Source organism: Sebastes fasciatus, chromosome 8 (assembly GCF_043250625.1).
Source record: "Sebastes fasciatus isolate fSebFas1 chromosome 8, fSebFas1.pri, whole genome shotgun sequence".
Lineage (NCBI taxonomy): Eukaryota > Metazoa > Chordata > Actinopteri > Perciformes > Sebastidae > Sebastes > Sebastes fasciatus.
Window position 1 is genome coordinate 5,053,390 of NC_133802.1, and position 16,773 is coordinate 5,070,162.

Consider the following 16,773-nt stretch of genomic DNA (forward strand, 5'->3'; position numbering starts at 1 on the left):
CGCTTTAACTTTGACAGCCCTTTGTTGCCCATGTCATGTTCTTATTGAATGTGCATCCACTTTATTTATCTTAAAGAAAACGACAACTAATCACTTTTCGAAACACATCTTAGTTTTTTTGTTAAACTCATCAGAGGCGATTAAGTGCTTCATCTTATTCCCACACAGTTCAAAGTGACACCCACAACTCAGTATCTGGGTCTGCACAGTGTGTGCTAGAATAACACTTGAAGCTGATGAATCACAGACAAAGGGAAAAGTGTTTTGATACTTTCTCAGACGTTCCATCCAATCTGCGTCCTCCATCTCATTTACTTTGGACGACCCAATTTTTGTGTTGTGGTCCGCAGAGATAATGTGAGAGTATCAAGTTCATGACGTGGAGGAGGAAAACACGACGCTTCTGTCGGTTCGGTTAAACGCCTTTGGTGACTCTCATTACAGGTGTAAAGGAAATTGGAGAAACACACGCAGGCGATGGTAGCTGACGTATTGGTCTGAAGTAAATACGACTGCGGTTACAGACAATTTTTACTGTTTACTGCTCTCTCAAGATCAAAGGAGCGTTGCTGAATCCCATTACTTTCACACACAGTACAGTTCATTTTACACCACTTGGAAGCTTGTGCTTTGCTCGATGCAGCAAAAAGCCGTTGTTGCACCGCACAAGCCGTGGGAAATAATGAATTTCAGATCGCAGTCATGCTGTTCCCACGTTCTGTGTGAAAGGTCCATAACGGGTCGCATATATGCTTGTGTCGCACAAGTAAAAGGCAAGCCGTTAAGTGTTGGGAAATAACTTTTTTTGTTTACCTGCCACTGTGCCTGTCGGACTTCAAACTCTACCAGCCACTCAATAGATTACCATTGTTTTGTTGGCTGGTGAGGGAAGCATATCTAGCAGCCACTTGCATATTTTATCAGCATTTGGCTGGTGGCTGGTGCTAATTTCCAACGCTGCTGCCTGCAGTTTAATACTGGTGCATTCATTAAGAACCACGAACAAAACCCCTACGCCATAGTCGTCCGGTTATACTGTGTGGTTTAGGGATGCACCGATACCGATACCGATACCGGATCGGATATCGGGCCGACAGTGCCTCAAATAGCTGGATCGGGTATCGGTGACAATGGGGCCTATCTATACAATTTAATTATATTATTAATACATTATATACTGGAATTTTAATTCCTGTTTAAATTTTGAACAATTTGTTGCTACATTAAAAAGGTTTGAATTGTAATTCCTGATAATTTTGAAGATTTTTTTTGATAATGTATTTATTGGTTACATTTTGTTTTACAAAGTTAGGAAAGCAATATTTAAGTCAAGCCGGATGTTGCCGTACACATAACAGAATGATCCCAGTCACTTACACACAGTGAGGCATACAGTTTATTAATTAAACACCGGTAACGGATCGGTACTCGGTACTCGGTATCGGACGATACCCAAAGACCTGGTATCGCTATCTGGACTGAAAAAGTGGGGTCGGTGCATCCCTAGTCCGGTTACTAAGGGTTAATCCAGCCAAACAAAATTCTGAATTCTCAGTGGCCATGGTATAAAGTTAGTAAGTACAGTTACATACTTTATACTTCTGCCAATTCATGGACACAAACTAAAAGAGAGCATGGCAAGGTCTGTCGTGTCGTGGTAAACCAGAGCAGATGGTATCCATATCCTGTTTTGTTTGCTCAGTTCTGTAGCATTTAACCCCCAAGTAATTTAATTTCTATAGTGGCAGGCTGCTAATTTGAAAATACATATCACGTACACTGTGCCGTATGTAGAAAAAATAAGTCGCCCTTGTATCAATTAGCTTTTTACTGGAAACTGTAGTATTATGGCCCGATTCCGTGCTTCAGGCAACCCTCCCTTCCGTTGCATGACATCATGACCTGCTCCACCCATATTTATGGTGGACAACAAAGTGATTTTGGCTGCACAGATGATAATGTGAGTGTGGTTTTTGGTAAAGGAAGAAACTTCTGTTCTGGACTAACCCTGAAGCGGGAGAAGTCAGAATAGGAGGCATCATAGGTCTTGTGGTGAGCTTCCACCAGACTGGAGATGATCCGGGCCTGCTCCTCATTCAGACGTGGCCTCATCGCCTCCCGGGCCGCCTCCTCCTCTTTCCTCTTCAATATCATGTCCTTCTTCCTCTGAACCTCCTCGTCTGTCAGGATGACTGCAATAGAGGACGGAATGGAGGATAGATTAAAATATCTTGCATTGAAAAAACAACTCAGCACACGCACATTCACAAATACTGATGTCAAAGCTGTCCAGAGAGAGAATGAAAAACACAACAACAAGCTAAATCAGTAAAGATTACCATTGAACACACCTAATCATGCCTTCAACTGTTCCTACATTATACATTAAATTCCTCATAGTAATGGCTTGCCTTCATGTTAGTACAAACATTGAAACTCTGATGATCCATCAGAAAAGAACCAAAAGGCAGAAAGCTGCAAACAAGTCTTGGATTTAATCAAGAGGGAACTCCATTAACACCTCAAGTATCACATGGGGTAATTGATCTGGGCTCTTCTCATTGTGTCTAATCTAGTGAAAGTAAACACGCACACAAGGTGTCACATAGTGTAGTGACACCACACTCTCTTTACCCTTTCTGCATTACATTATTACGCACAGGAAAGAACCGAAGGTAATAATTGTGACTGGAGGAGCTCTAATTGTGTTGTGTGTTTGGGCACATAGACCGTATATAATAAGTGGACCAACGTCATCGTAATGTCATCCGTTGGTTTGTGGACTACCGTTTTGAAGCCTCGAGTTCAGCATTTTGGCCGTTGCCATCTTGTTTTTTTGCAACCAGAAGTGACACAGGAGGGTGGAGCTAATGGTGCCTTCAAATGGGGTCGTGTTCACCGTGTTCACAAGAAGAGTCCATATGAATTTCCCCCACTTGTGGTATTCAGAACCTCGTAAGTGGAAAGTTTCTGAAAGCTCCGAGTTGTGACAAGTGTGTTGATGGCGGAGGCCAGTCATTTTTCGGTGCATAATAAGTTAATATATTGTAATTTTAGTCATATGTTGTTTGTCTTCGTAATTTTATAATTTCTGTCATCATGCCTTTGCATTTCCTGCATTATGTTACCCGCTCGCTAGCTCGCTAACTCGTAAAACTAAATTGAAACAGGGAAAATGAAGTTAGGACGCACACTGAAAAAAAAACTTAAAAAAAAAAAAGGAAAGCAGTTCTTATGTTGTACCTTAACAACCCTTTGGATGACATCAAGACATTTTCAAAGGCAATATCATTAAGTGCTCACTCATGGCAATTTAGGCGGGATGTTCATATGCCAAAAATATTGCCTGAACTGGCTACGATAACAGGAATAATGAATTCAGTTTTAGGATGAATTGTGGCTTTAAGAAAAAAAAGTGCTACTTGTCAGCAGTTAAACAAAGTTAGCTTTCAAAACTAGGTGAAGGAGCTGTAATGTAAGCTCCAAATATTTCCATCCCGGGTTACATGAACCATACATCTCCAGAGCTTGGCACGCAGAAGGCCTGTCATGTCTGCTGCCTTTTTGCTACGGCTGATGCGGCGGGTGTTGGATGTTTAAGTGCCTTTTGCTTTATTCATGCTGCAGGAGTAGAGACTGCAGGCAGAGTGGAACTGTGGTGCAGAAAGGATTAGACATACTGTTTAGAGTGACTCTCCTAGGTTTGACTAGATGAGAGGATCTTTTGGGAATTCCTGGGTTTGCATGCCACTTCCACATGTCCCAGAGCATTACTTTATAATCCTATATTCACAACACATTATTTATTACAGATCACAACAGATTTACATCCATCTCTAATGAATTGGGAACCCAATGCACTCCGAGACATAAAGAATGAAGATTTTGAATTTAAGTGTTTTTTTAAATACTTTTCAATAACTTAAAGTGGCAGCGGGCGGAATATTTTAGGCATCATTGTGTAAAAATTCCATAATAACCTTTCAGCATATTGTAATCAAGTGTTCTGAGAGAAAACTAGACTTCTGCACCTCCTCATGGCTCTGTTTTCAGGCTTTAGAAAATCTAGCCCCGGATACTTTGGCCAATCACAGGTCATTTCAGGGAGAGAGCGTTCCTATTGGCTGTTCATTCAACAGAGGCAGCTGTCAATCACTCGCAAACTCCGATCAAACTGTAATGGCTATTTCTCGCATAAAATGTTTTCAGAAACATCTTGTAGTGTACTGTTTAGCTGTAAAATGAGAAAGTTTGCTCCGGGTGATGGGCGGTGCTTGGTATTTCCCCAACTGATCTCAACATGGCGGCTGGGTCACAAACTTTCTCATTTTACAGCTTAATAGTATAACACTAAAATATGTTTCTGAAAACAGGGAATCGAGAAATAGGCATTACAGTAACAGAATGTAGATTCATATTTGATCAGCGCTGCTGTTTGATCGAAGTTTGCGAGTGATTGACAGCTGCTCAGAGACGGCGAGGCTCCAGCTCGGCTCTGATTGGTTGTTTTCCTCCGGTCTGTGAAATCTTGCAGTTGCCATTAGGAGCACCGGAGGACACAGAGGCACATGATTTTTTTTTTTCAGATTACCTGTCTCATGCACTACTCTCAGGATATTGTGACAGTTTCATAAAAAAACAAAACTGCCTGCTCCAACCTTCCTACCCCAGCTTTAAAAAAATAATTAAGGTCAACTTTTGGCAATGTCAGCTAACTGGTTAGGTGGTGCTGAATTAGTGTCAACTCATCCCGTAGCTTTACGCATCAACGTCATCTCATTGCAGCATTTAACAGAACAGGGCAGAGCTGAAAATACTGGCACATTTGCTGTGAAAATACAGTGAATGACAGAATGACTGTTGCCAAGCAGTGACAGATACGGCAATATTATGAACGGAGTGCTGAGAATTCAGCTGTGGTCGGCCATGAGTGGATGAGTGTAGCGGAAAGGCTGAGTTAGTCACACTAGCAAAAGCACCTCAGTCCTTTGGCTTTCTAAAATTTCAATTTTAACTCAGTGCTGAGTCTCTACAGGTCTAGTTTCTATGGCTGGTATCTCACAGCCCTCTGAGATCTACCCACCCTAAACCAGGCAGCTGCCGTCAGTCCAGTTGCTCTGCTTTAAACTGTTGTTGTGGAAAGGCTACAGTATTTTCAACACAACAAGAGAGAAAGCCCTAACCCTAACACCAACACACAATTCCTGCAGTACAATATGTTTCTTTTAAAGACGCCTCTCAGCAACAGACTGATCGACCAACATCTGGATGTGTGTTGCAGAGCGGCCACTCATGGTGTGAAACAGGAAACCCTGGAATACAAGCTGTGCCTGAAGGGATTTTATAAAGATGAAAAACAGGCGGCTCAAATGTTCCGTGTGCGGATGTGACATCTGTAATGAGGCGGTCTGAAAAAAATCCTTCTGTGATACAATTCTAGTTAAGACTACTTTGTAAAAACTTAAATTGAAACACATTTTAACACTACATCACTGTCATTGTTTTAATTGAGTTATATGATTATAGATGTCATAAAATACAAACCATGCCAAATATGTGCCTGTAAATGCTCATTATAAAACGCACAAACTGAACGAACACACCCACATCAGGCGGCAACCTCCGGGTCTGAAAAGTGAAGCCAATGCTGAAGTGCGTTAAACTTGCGTTCTTTCTAACAGCCAGCAGGGGGCGACTCCTGAGGAAGAAGTCTGATTGTATAAGTCTATGAGAAAATGAGCCTACTTCTCTTGATTTATTACCTCAGTAAACATTGTAAACATGAGTTTATGGTCTCAGTCGATAGTTACAAGTCTTCTTCAATACAGCATGATGTTCATTTAGTTAATTATGGTCCCATTTAGAGTCAAATAGACCATCAAGCAAGGTATGCTTTAGGGCGGGGCTACCTTGCGATTGACAAATCGCTACCACAACTTTGTCCGAGTTTTCCTCTTACAACTTAAACCCCTGTCACAGTGTGTTTTCAGTTCATGGAAGGCAATTATTAATTACCTTTTTGGTTGCCTAAATATATCTTATTCAGCGTTCAGTTGTACTGAGCTCCACCCTCTCGTGTCACTTTTGGTTGCAAATAGGGATGTTAATAATTGACCGTTTAACCATTAACCGACATTAAGAATTTTAACGGTTAATCGGTTAAAAGAAATATTAGAAATTAAATAAAATACTGAGCAAAACTAAGAGGAGAGGCTTGTCGCTTAAAGGAGAATAGCTGGTCCACCTTAACAGCCCAATTTAAGTGAGTCTGAGCCGGTGTTGCAGATACAGGAAGTTGGCTCGGGTCTTGAGGAGTTGTAGCATTTATTCACCGACAAATAAACCTTTCACACACTGCTACAGCTACGTTCACAGCTATAATGCCATCAACAACCCCACACTCACCGCCGCCACACACACGCGGTCTGTCGCGCTGTGTGTGACAACGGCGAGCACGAAGCCACCAGCAACGCAAACACACGCGGTCTGTCGGACACTCGTTATTCCCCCTCATTAAACACTGTCCTGTCAGCACTGTTCATACTGTTAACACCATTAGCTGTTAGCCGCCGACTCAGCCGTCGCCATGTTGAAAGCCGTGTGGAGGCAATCCCTCAATCATAGATTTTCTGAATTTCGAATTTAAAATCTTTAAACTTTAACATACTCTAATCAGGTATGTGTTCGTCTACTATATGTTTCAGAACCCAGCCCTAGAGAAAGAAGCACGAAGAGTGTTGTCGGTGTTTGATGTTGCTGACGGCAATAAGAACACGTTGCAAGCTTCCCAGCACACGCAGAAAACTGTGCAAAGAATGCAGAGCTAACAACACATGAGGAAAACCATACAATTATATATTCAGAGTAAATATTTACCACTGAACCGAAAAAGGAAACACAATATTTGCTAAACCACAGTTCCTATCTTGATCGTATAATACATAGCAAGTTAATTGCACACAGCTTTTCTTCTTCAGTATAATGTGGCACCCTAAAAAAAGAAATAGCACACAGGGAACAAAGGAACAGCACAGAATATAGAAATGCTGCTCAATAACATATTACTTCAGTGGTATGTTACAGTTAGTATTCCTTTCCTCCAGGTCTGAAGCCTGGCTCTGTGGGTCACTGCCAGAGTAATGCACTGACCCCTGAATGCCTCGGCCCATATTATCCTTTTGACTCTCTGCCACGGTGACCGATTACCCATGAAGCGCTCAACTGTGCAGACAGACAGCATGACTGCCAAAGAGAGACAGGCCCAGAGCCATGAGGTCACAATACGCTCCCATACGCTCTGGCAGCAACACAGACACCGTCTCATATTCATACTTAACTGACATTAAATTTAGCACCATCAAATGATGCTATTTGTTTAGGCTTATAGGTATGGCAGCGTACCGTTTTTAAGAGATAGAGACCTTGTTCATGTAGGCTGAATGCAGGATAAAAGCTCCATACACTGTTTTGTTTGTCAGCTGTGGTAACCTTCTCTAAGTTTTAATGTCTTATTCTGTTAATACAGCAATTTCTAAATCTGTTACCTATTCCTTAAATGTCAACAACATGTTGCTACAACGTTGGGCCTTGACAATGGTCAGTACATATTTGGATCAAAGGAATAAAGACACCAAATAAATACATACTTTACAGTAACTGCTAATTTAAAAGACCAATGGGATGGCACAGATAACTCTAAATTAAATAGTGTTCCCATCATGCTCCTCATACTAAATACTGGTTGTTTTCCTGGAAGCTGTAAACAACTATATTTGAAGTAGATTTTCAGTGATTGCACCCTGGATTGCAACCACAGAAGCAGCGTTACATAACCGCATAATGTGGCGATGCAGACAACAACAACAACAGTTTGGCTACAGAGGCTTAAAAAGGCAACTGAATGAATCTGACTGCTTAGCTAACCAAAGGATTTACTTGGCTTTCATCTCTTTTAACCCACCGTCATTAATTAGGCTTTGGCTGCGCTCCAATGTCCATCCAGTCCCAAGCCAGGAGACGGCTGCCTAGAACCACTCCTTGTGGTGAGGACATCCAAGCATGTAGCCAGAAACCCAATCATGAATAGGCACAGTTTGGTCAAAGTTTGGCAGAGGCCGTCAAAGCAGCTATTCTAAGTCCGGGACATGATTGAACCAGTCAGTCCCCAGCCAAGTTAGAGCCTCGGATGGCATCATTAAGGCAGAAAAAAACAACAGACCATCAAAGCAACATCTTGACCACCCCACTGCGCTTGGCAGATGCACCGCAGTTTACCAAAAGAAAGTTTGCTGTTTGGAAAGTGACTGATTGGATGCGGTGATGTGGTGCCCTGCGTGGCAGAGACGAGCAAAGAAAGAAAGATAGAAAGAAAGGCAAACAGAGAAGGGTGGAGGGGGTGGGGGGGGGGGGGGTGTTTGGTCAACACCAGTAATGCCAGAGACACTAACAAAGAGGGAAAGGCAGAGTCTCCTTGTAGTGGAGGCTAGAGGTTCGCAGCGGGCTTACTCATTAACCAGCCGACCGACCAGTTAAACACAATGGATGCTGCTCAGATTTGGTGTGATACATGTCAAGCTGGATCTGGTGTGTGTGGCCTGGGAGTGTGATGTTACAGGAGGTAAATTCAGGTCACTCAGGCATCAGAGCACCCACATACGTCACGCGAAATGGCTAACCTATGGCTCGATCCCAATGCACGATGGGGATTTTTTTTTTCAGCTGGTGGATAACATATCATTTCACATTTTTGTATCTTAAAAAGAAATTCGGGGAAAGAAAGGCTAAGATTTAGTGAGCAAAGATTGGTCGATTAAATATTGCATAGCTCTGACCTAACCAAATCTGACTGTATCAGAGTTTGTAGATGCCATGCTGGTTAAGTCAATGAAAGAAATTTGGCTTCATATTATCAGCCAATAATTTATCCCCTATAATTCCATTATCGGAATGATACAAAATAATTAGGGATTTCAATCGATTAAAATAGTTAATCGCGATTAATCGCATGGTTTTCCATAGTTAATAGCGATTAATCGCAAATTGAGCGGAGATTTGTCAAGTATTTAATACTCTTATCAACATGGGAGTGGACAAATATGCTTTATGCAAATATGTATTTATAAATTATTGGAAATCAATTAAAAACACAGAACAATGACAAATATTGTCCAGAAACCCTCACAGGTACTGCATTTAGCATACAAATATGCTCAAATCATAACTAATAGTAACTCAAGCCCAGGCTAATGTCAGGCAGCTGAGAACTGCTCAGGTTCTTCCCGAACTCCTAGATATTGTTGTCAAAAGTAACATTACATAGAAAGTAAAGGTAAAAGAGCTATAACTTTGTGGTTTCTTACAAATATGAAAACTAAGAGGCACACAACATTTGATTGTCTGTGGAAAGCACATCACACAAATCTATATGGATGGAAATGCTTTGAAAGATAAGCTTAATAGTCTAGGAGACAAAGCCTTTGTTTTTTGTTTTTTTATCCATATACACCTCCATTTGACATGCCTATCCAACTATAAATTAAGCATCTGGCCCTCATGGTAATGCAGGTGCAAAGGTTGTCAAAGAGACAGAATACAAAAGAGTCAGAGAGAGGATGAAGAATATAGATTAGGGAGGCAAATGGAGGGCAACACCGCGGGAGAAGCTTTGCCCCTGAAAGACACCCAGGGCGGGAATTCAATCATCTAAAGGCTAAAACAGTTCAGAAACTCTCCTGTGATTCAAATCCTGTTACGAATACTCACCCCCAAAAACAGGCCAACGCAGCAAGCATGCAAATACATACGCTCGCACACACACACACACACAAGCGGGGAGGTCTTTCCCTGGCATCTCTCTAACCTCTGTCAAATGAGGACAGCATAGGGGTTGTTACTACGAACTCAGCTGGCACAGCTTACAGAAGGCACACACACACACACACACACACACACGCACACACACACACACACACACACACACACACACACGCACAGTTCTAACTGAATGGTGGTGAAGCTTTAACAAAGCTGCCAAGATAAAGAGAGGATAGCTCAAGGCAGACAAACACATACCCACAACAACAGAGGGTAACTGAATTGTAATTAATCCTCAAAGATGTATTCATGAACATAATATACCACATTCCATTAAAAGCTAGAATTGCACTTGGAGAGTGCAGACCTCCGCCAACGCGTGACTTTAAAAAACAGATCACAGCTCACAGCTGGCGGTACCGTGAGTGGTCGGCTTATTATTAACATGGTGTGTTTCCGTGTGACGTAGCCTTGTTATGTCTGTATAACGTTACACTACAATGTCTCTCATCCCGTCATCTACCGCTTTTTCTTCTCGACGCGGACGGACATCTGCACACACATCCACACACGTATCTCTCTGCTCTCAGAAGGAGGCGGGGTCACGCGTTGTCAGTTACACTGCGCATGTGTTATGCCCTGTGGTTTAAATGCTCAGGCTGATTGGAATCCTTAAAAAAAATCCTGAATCCGGATCACGATCCGGATCGCCACCAAAATCGAATGGATTGTTCGTTGTGCTACACCCCACCCCTCCAAAACATTCCATTGAAATCCATCGCAGACTTTTGGAGTAATCTTGCTAACAGACAAACAAACAAACAAACCATCGCCAGTGAAAACATTACCTCCTTCCTAGGCCTTCGGCCTTGGCGGAGGTAATGAAGAGTTATAATGGGAAAACAATGCATCAATACATCCTGAAATCTAATCCTAATAGCAATTGATTCTTTTTATTCAGTCTCGTCAACTTTACATCAGGAAATCTTGGTCAAAACGTCTTTCAAGAAAATGTTATATAACAAGACTCGGTCAAAAACGAGTATATGTCTGGACCGTGTTTGGTCAGTCTGTGAATTTGTGGCTAAATTATTACATAAATAGTCAGTGGTCGTGTCTATAATGTTAAATCCAGCAGGAATGCACCTGATTAGTCCCTTTTTTTCTGCTCGCCGTTTCAAACAGGAAACAACATGGTGGCCTGCTCATAAACTTTATGTTATTCGGTCTAAACAATCCACCGAAATCTACTTCTGAAAACATTTAAGGCGAGACATAGGCTATGCCACTGCTCAATGTCCTTTTCCTTTTAGAACTAGATTGCCTAGTTTGACAGCTTAGTCCAAATTTCGTGAACCGGGCTCATTTGCATAACGTTGAGATTTTTCAACGTTATGCAAATACAGACCCTCTCCAATTCGATACTCCCACCGTGCACTGGGCGACTGTTTCTCCTGCTCTCCAGAGGAAATGAATGGAAAGCATTGAGACGCCCACCAGATCTGGTGGAAATGCGCCGGTAGAGGTGCACTCGAGCCTGTGAGTGGAACCGCTTACACGCCCCCCTGAAAACGAAAACGTAACGTAAACAAAGGACTGTTTCCGCCTTTTCATTTTGAAAGAGCAACGGCCAATGAGGAAACTCCAACACTATGCTACACAATCGAGCAACTTCATCACTCAGTGATTGACTTCTGCGTTCCTAGGGGCTGGCCCTCTGCGGTCCAGCCAAAAAAGTTATTCAAATAAAGATGTATTATTTTAGTAAGAGTACAATTATCTGCCAGTGAAGCAAGATACTGTAATTTAATGACAATATTTATTTATATATATATATATTCTTTCAATGAAGAAACATTCTCCAGTTCTGATATAACTGATGCTATTGCAGCAGCTACGCTAACCTCTTCAGGAGCCGTCATTGTTGTTTAGAACGAACAGTCGTCTCTCTGTGTCGTCTCACACACACACTTAACCGACGCCTGTAGCTGCCAGTAGCCCCTCACAGGACATTGATTGGTCCAGACGCACACTCATTTTCTTGTGCATCTCTTGATCCTTATTCATCTTAAATAGGAATATAAACGTCATCATGGGTCAGGTCATGAGCAGATGCACAAGGCCGCATCGACACAGGAGAAAGAGCAGTTAATAGAGATGGCCTGTTTAAAGCTATGAATGCAGAGATAATAACGGACAGTGATTGCTTTTACTTTACATTCTCAAGTAGTTTTCGCAAATACATATTGCAGGACTGAAGGGAATGCACATTCATCATTGAGGAAAGCAAATCAATTTTACATCAGAGCAAAGCCAGATTAAATGAACGAGTCTGCCAACTTCACCACAGTCATGCCAGCACATTTCTGCAAAAGTCATTTTCTTTTTAATTAAAATTCATACTGATTTGCACTACATAAAGTTGTACAACGCCAGGATATGAATGATTAGTTACCTGTGTGGTTATATAAGCTGCCTGGTGCTTGTTGCACAACATTTAATAAATGCAACCTGTGGATCTGCAGTGCAGGATGACATTTTGACAGTTTCCAATCACGGACTGCAGATGAACACATACTGGACCTGCGGCACTCAGACAACTGTGATGGGAATTAACCAGAGTTAATAATGTGAATTTGTGATTTTTAAGGTCACAAACTAATTGCTAGCGTATCGTCCTGCTTTATTTTCAGCGCCACCCCAGAGCGATTCTGCTTTTGCAGTTGGCATTAATGAAACATTCTTGAAACAGGTTTATTACTTGCAGAAGGTCAGGTTTTGTACAGACAGTACAGTACAGTACAGTTTACAGCCACTGTACAGACCGTGGATGTATAAAGAGAACTGAATACAGCGTTGTAGGCGGGCTCCCGTTCATTCCTATGAGAGTTGCTCCGTGGCGCATGAAGCCAAAACTCAACTGCCGAGTGATAAAGTACCCGGATCATCCAGTGATCTTCCGCATCAATTGGGTGCATAGAGCAGGTGCAGTAGCGTTTCCTTTAACCCAGTGTTAATTTCATTAACGAAAACTATGACGAAATATGTTTGTCAACAACTTTTGTTTTCGTGACTAAGACTAGACGATGACGAGACGGCACAAACATGCGATATCGTAGTTATAGTAGATATAGTTTAAAACATACAAAGTTTATCAAAATCTCTCTGTATTTTTGTCACCTTCCACCTTCTCTTCCCCTCTCTCTATCACTCTCTCTCTGTCTCAAACACACACACACACAAACACGTGTCTCACACCTCAATCCTGACAATTGTGCTACTATAATGAAAAGAGTTGGTGCTTTGCGGGTCGGGTCAGGTTCGGGTGGTTTAGTAACGCATATCTTTGGCATATCGGATTGGCTCTCATAACGGACCGGTGGGTGCGACTGAACCACGCTTCATTAATGAGCTCACTCAGGAGGAACTCGAACTAACTGCAAGCTGCGTTATTAATCATTCTACCTGTGTTTTTCATCAGATAATGATAAGATTACATTTTATGTAAAATAAATTTGACTAAAATGACAGAAATGTTCAATATAATCTGATGACTAAACAGGACTAACATTAAATAAAAAAAAAAAATAGCTTACAAAATTAAGAGAGAAAACATTTTGACTAAAATCAAATGACTTTTTTAAAACTAGACTAAAACTACGAAGGATAAAAATGACTAAAATGTGACAAACTAATTAGTATTTTGGTCTAAGACCAAGGCTAAATCTAAAATAGCTGCCAAAATGAACACTGCTTTAACTCCGCCTCCCAGCCCTCAGTCTGGGGTTCATTCACATGAACGGAGGAAGGGAAATAACCCTGGATCGGCTTTTAGTGCACTTTTAGGACCTAATGATTTAAATAAGGGCTATTAGAGTGTTCATACTGAGAAGTTGATTTTTCCTGAGAAAAAAACAAAACGTTCCGCTGATTTACAGACGTCTCTTTCCCAATGTAAGTCTATGGGAAAAAGTATTTTTGGGCCAAATGGCATCACGTGACGGACACAGAAATTGTAATTCCACCGCTTGGCCACTACGAAAAATGTGCTCCAAAGCCTGGAGCTCTTCCTGGGGGCGGAGAGACAAGCAGAGCAGCTGTACGACTCAACAGTGAGTACAGTGGACTTCCTTCACCCCACGAACCGGAATACTAACTGTGAGAAACAAAGAGGCCATTTTATACTGATAAGTCTCTCAATACAGACACTCTAATGTCATGTGGCCATTTGTGGTCAACACAGTGGTTATCAGCAGTCTGAACCCTGCCCTGCATCATCTCTGTTTCACACAAACACACACACACACACACACACACACAGTGTTTGTGAATGGAAATGTGGGGCCATTGTCTGTCTCTTTAAAGAAAGAGAGCCATTGTTGTACACGACTTTACCCCCCCACCCCCCCGGCTTCCTTCCTTCCTTCCCTCTCTCTCATTCTCCTCTTGTCATCTACTACTTGTCATGGTTATGCTGATGCACTGCTGTTGGTGCTACTTCCCATTGGTTTGTTGAAATTCAAGTGCACCCTGCCTCGCAACCCTGTTATGAAGAAAAGCAATGCTTCCTTAATAACTACTGGATAATGTGATAATTTGCATGCAGAATAAAGAGTCAGTAATTATGAATCAGTTGTGACAAGGTGGCGTTTTCTGTTAACGTGGGGTGAGGTGATGTCTCTGTCTCCCTTCACACCGCCTTCTACTTGTATTACACCCTGCTACTGTATGCATAACCAACATGGTTTGGAGCAGAACAGCCTTTCAAACATATAAGACAAATGCAATTTCCATCCAGTTAAGATAAATTACTACACTTTGATTGATACCATCTAAACCGCACTGATGATGGAAAGCCCATCTGGTAGGATTAAATACACTATTATTAGCAGCTTGTATTTGACCCACACCTGAGTTTGCCATATGGTACAGCCTGCCTTATGTATATCCACTATAGACTGTCTCCTTGTTTCAAATCAGATCAATTTACACCCTGCCATTGATTCTATTGGCTGCGGTTCTTCCTGAATGTCTTTAAATATTAGATTAAATGCTATGTAAGCAGGAAGAAACCAGTTCACTGCTTCCAGCAGCCAACCTGACACTAATCTCTCCAGGCAGTTGGCCCGTCTATAAATGCATTTATTGAGCTTTTCTGTACTTCTGAGTATTAGAAAGTAAATAAAGATAATATAATTTGTCAAAGTTAACGCGATAAAATAACGCGTTAACGCAAATTCCTTTTAATGCCACTAATTTCTTTAACCCATTAACGCAATTTGTAGGTTGTAGCGGGCTCAGTTTTAAAGCATAAGTGAAGATACTGGTATCATACGAAACTAGAAAACCTAATGAATCCATCGGTACCAACCATGCCGTACTTGTTCGCTTGTCGCGAAGGAGGATAAATAACGCTCCAAACTTGTGCTAAATTTCGATGAGGCAAAACCGGCATTGCCATTTTCAAAGGGGTCTCTTGACCTCTGACCTCAAGATGTGTGAATGAAAATGGGTTCTATGGGTACACACGAGTCTCCAATTTACAGACATGCCCACTTTATGATAATCACATGCAGTTTGGGGCAAGACATAGTCAAGTCAGCACACTGACAATTGTTGTTACCTGTTGGGCTGCAGTTTGCCATGTTGTGAGTTGAGCATATTTTTTATGCTAAATGCAGTACCTGTGAGGGTTTCTGGACAATATTTGTCATTGTTTTGTGTTGTTAATTGATTTCCAATAATACATATATACATACATTTGCATAAAGCAGCATATTTGTCCACACCCATATTGAAAAATGTATTAAATACTTGACAAATCTCCCTTTAAGGTACATTTTGAACAGATAAAAAAAATGTGTGATTAATTTGCGATTAATCACAATTAACTATGGACAATCATGCGATTAATCACTATAAAATATTTTAATCAATTGACAGCCCTAAATATAACCAATCAATATTAGATAGAGTTGTAATAATGATGATGATGGCATAATAAAGAGCATCAATAAAACAATATCAGTAAACAAAAATAATGACTAAAATAAAAATAATATTGCTTGAAATCCAGTACTTAAATGGGAGTTACAGGGATTCATTCTGGGTTGACTTTTAAGTTTTGATATTGAATACTGCATTGATTTAAATACTGGATTGAACTCATTAAATAGGATTGCAGGCTGCCCTCCTCTAACTGGCTGTATGGGTAATAACATGGGGAAAGTGTTGAAATATAGCACTGGCTAAATACCATCCGGTCCAGTGCAAAAAAACAAAAACTGGGTAAAATGCTGCAGGTCAAGCGCAAGAAAATAAAAACAGTGTTAACTGTATTTCATACAGCTATGGTGTCGAGTCTCGTCCTGCTCCTTAGGTTACGTGATTTATTTTCAACAACATTCAGTTATGATTTCCTGTTTTATTTTGTGTTACTTACCTCTCCTCTCATTTCAGATACTTCACTTCCTGCCCTTGTGTGTGAGATTACCTACCCCCCCCTCCCCGATTGGTTTCACCTGCACCTAATTATCCTCACCTGCTCCTAATTAGCCTCACCTCCCCAGTGTATTTAGTCTGTGTGTTTCCCTGTCTCTGTGCCAGTTTGCCTTTTTCCCCTGAGTCAAGCGTCCCAGACATTTCTAGCGTTAGTGTTGCTGCTTTTTCTGAACTCAGTCTGTTTTTCCCTGACAATGTTTTTTGCCTTATCTAACACAGGTTAGACCTGTGTACCGAACCTGTTTATTGCACCTGCCCTGCTCTGAGTCGTGCTGTTGAGTCCTGTTTTTGCTCTGTGGGTTTTATCGGTCCTAATAAATGGCTGCAGGTTTCAAACTCAGCACTGATCCTGAAGCAGCATCAGAAGCAGCAGTATCAGATGCCTTAATGAATATTACATCAAAAGCAAAGATGTTACATCCTGCCTTATTATCACCTCAGTATCAACCTTCAGAAACC

The 16,773-nt window shown here is 41.4% G+C and overlaps 1 protein-coding gene across 2 annotated transcripts in view; it reads right to left on the minus strand.

Moving 5' to 3' along the window:
- The window catches only part of LOC141772176 (vitamin D3 receptor A), a 105,206-nt gene that overhangs the window by 16,565 nt on the left and 71,868 nt on the right, over positions 1 to 16,773 (minus strand). For both annotated transcript variants that reach the window (XM_074642872.1, XM_074642873.1), the window contains one exon: positions 2,008 to 2,192. In XM_074642872.1, coding sequence (XP_074498973.1) covers positions 2,008 to 2,192 — 185 coding nt within the window. The remainder of the gene's footprint in view (positions 1 to 2,007; positions 2,193 to 16,773) is intronic.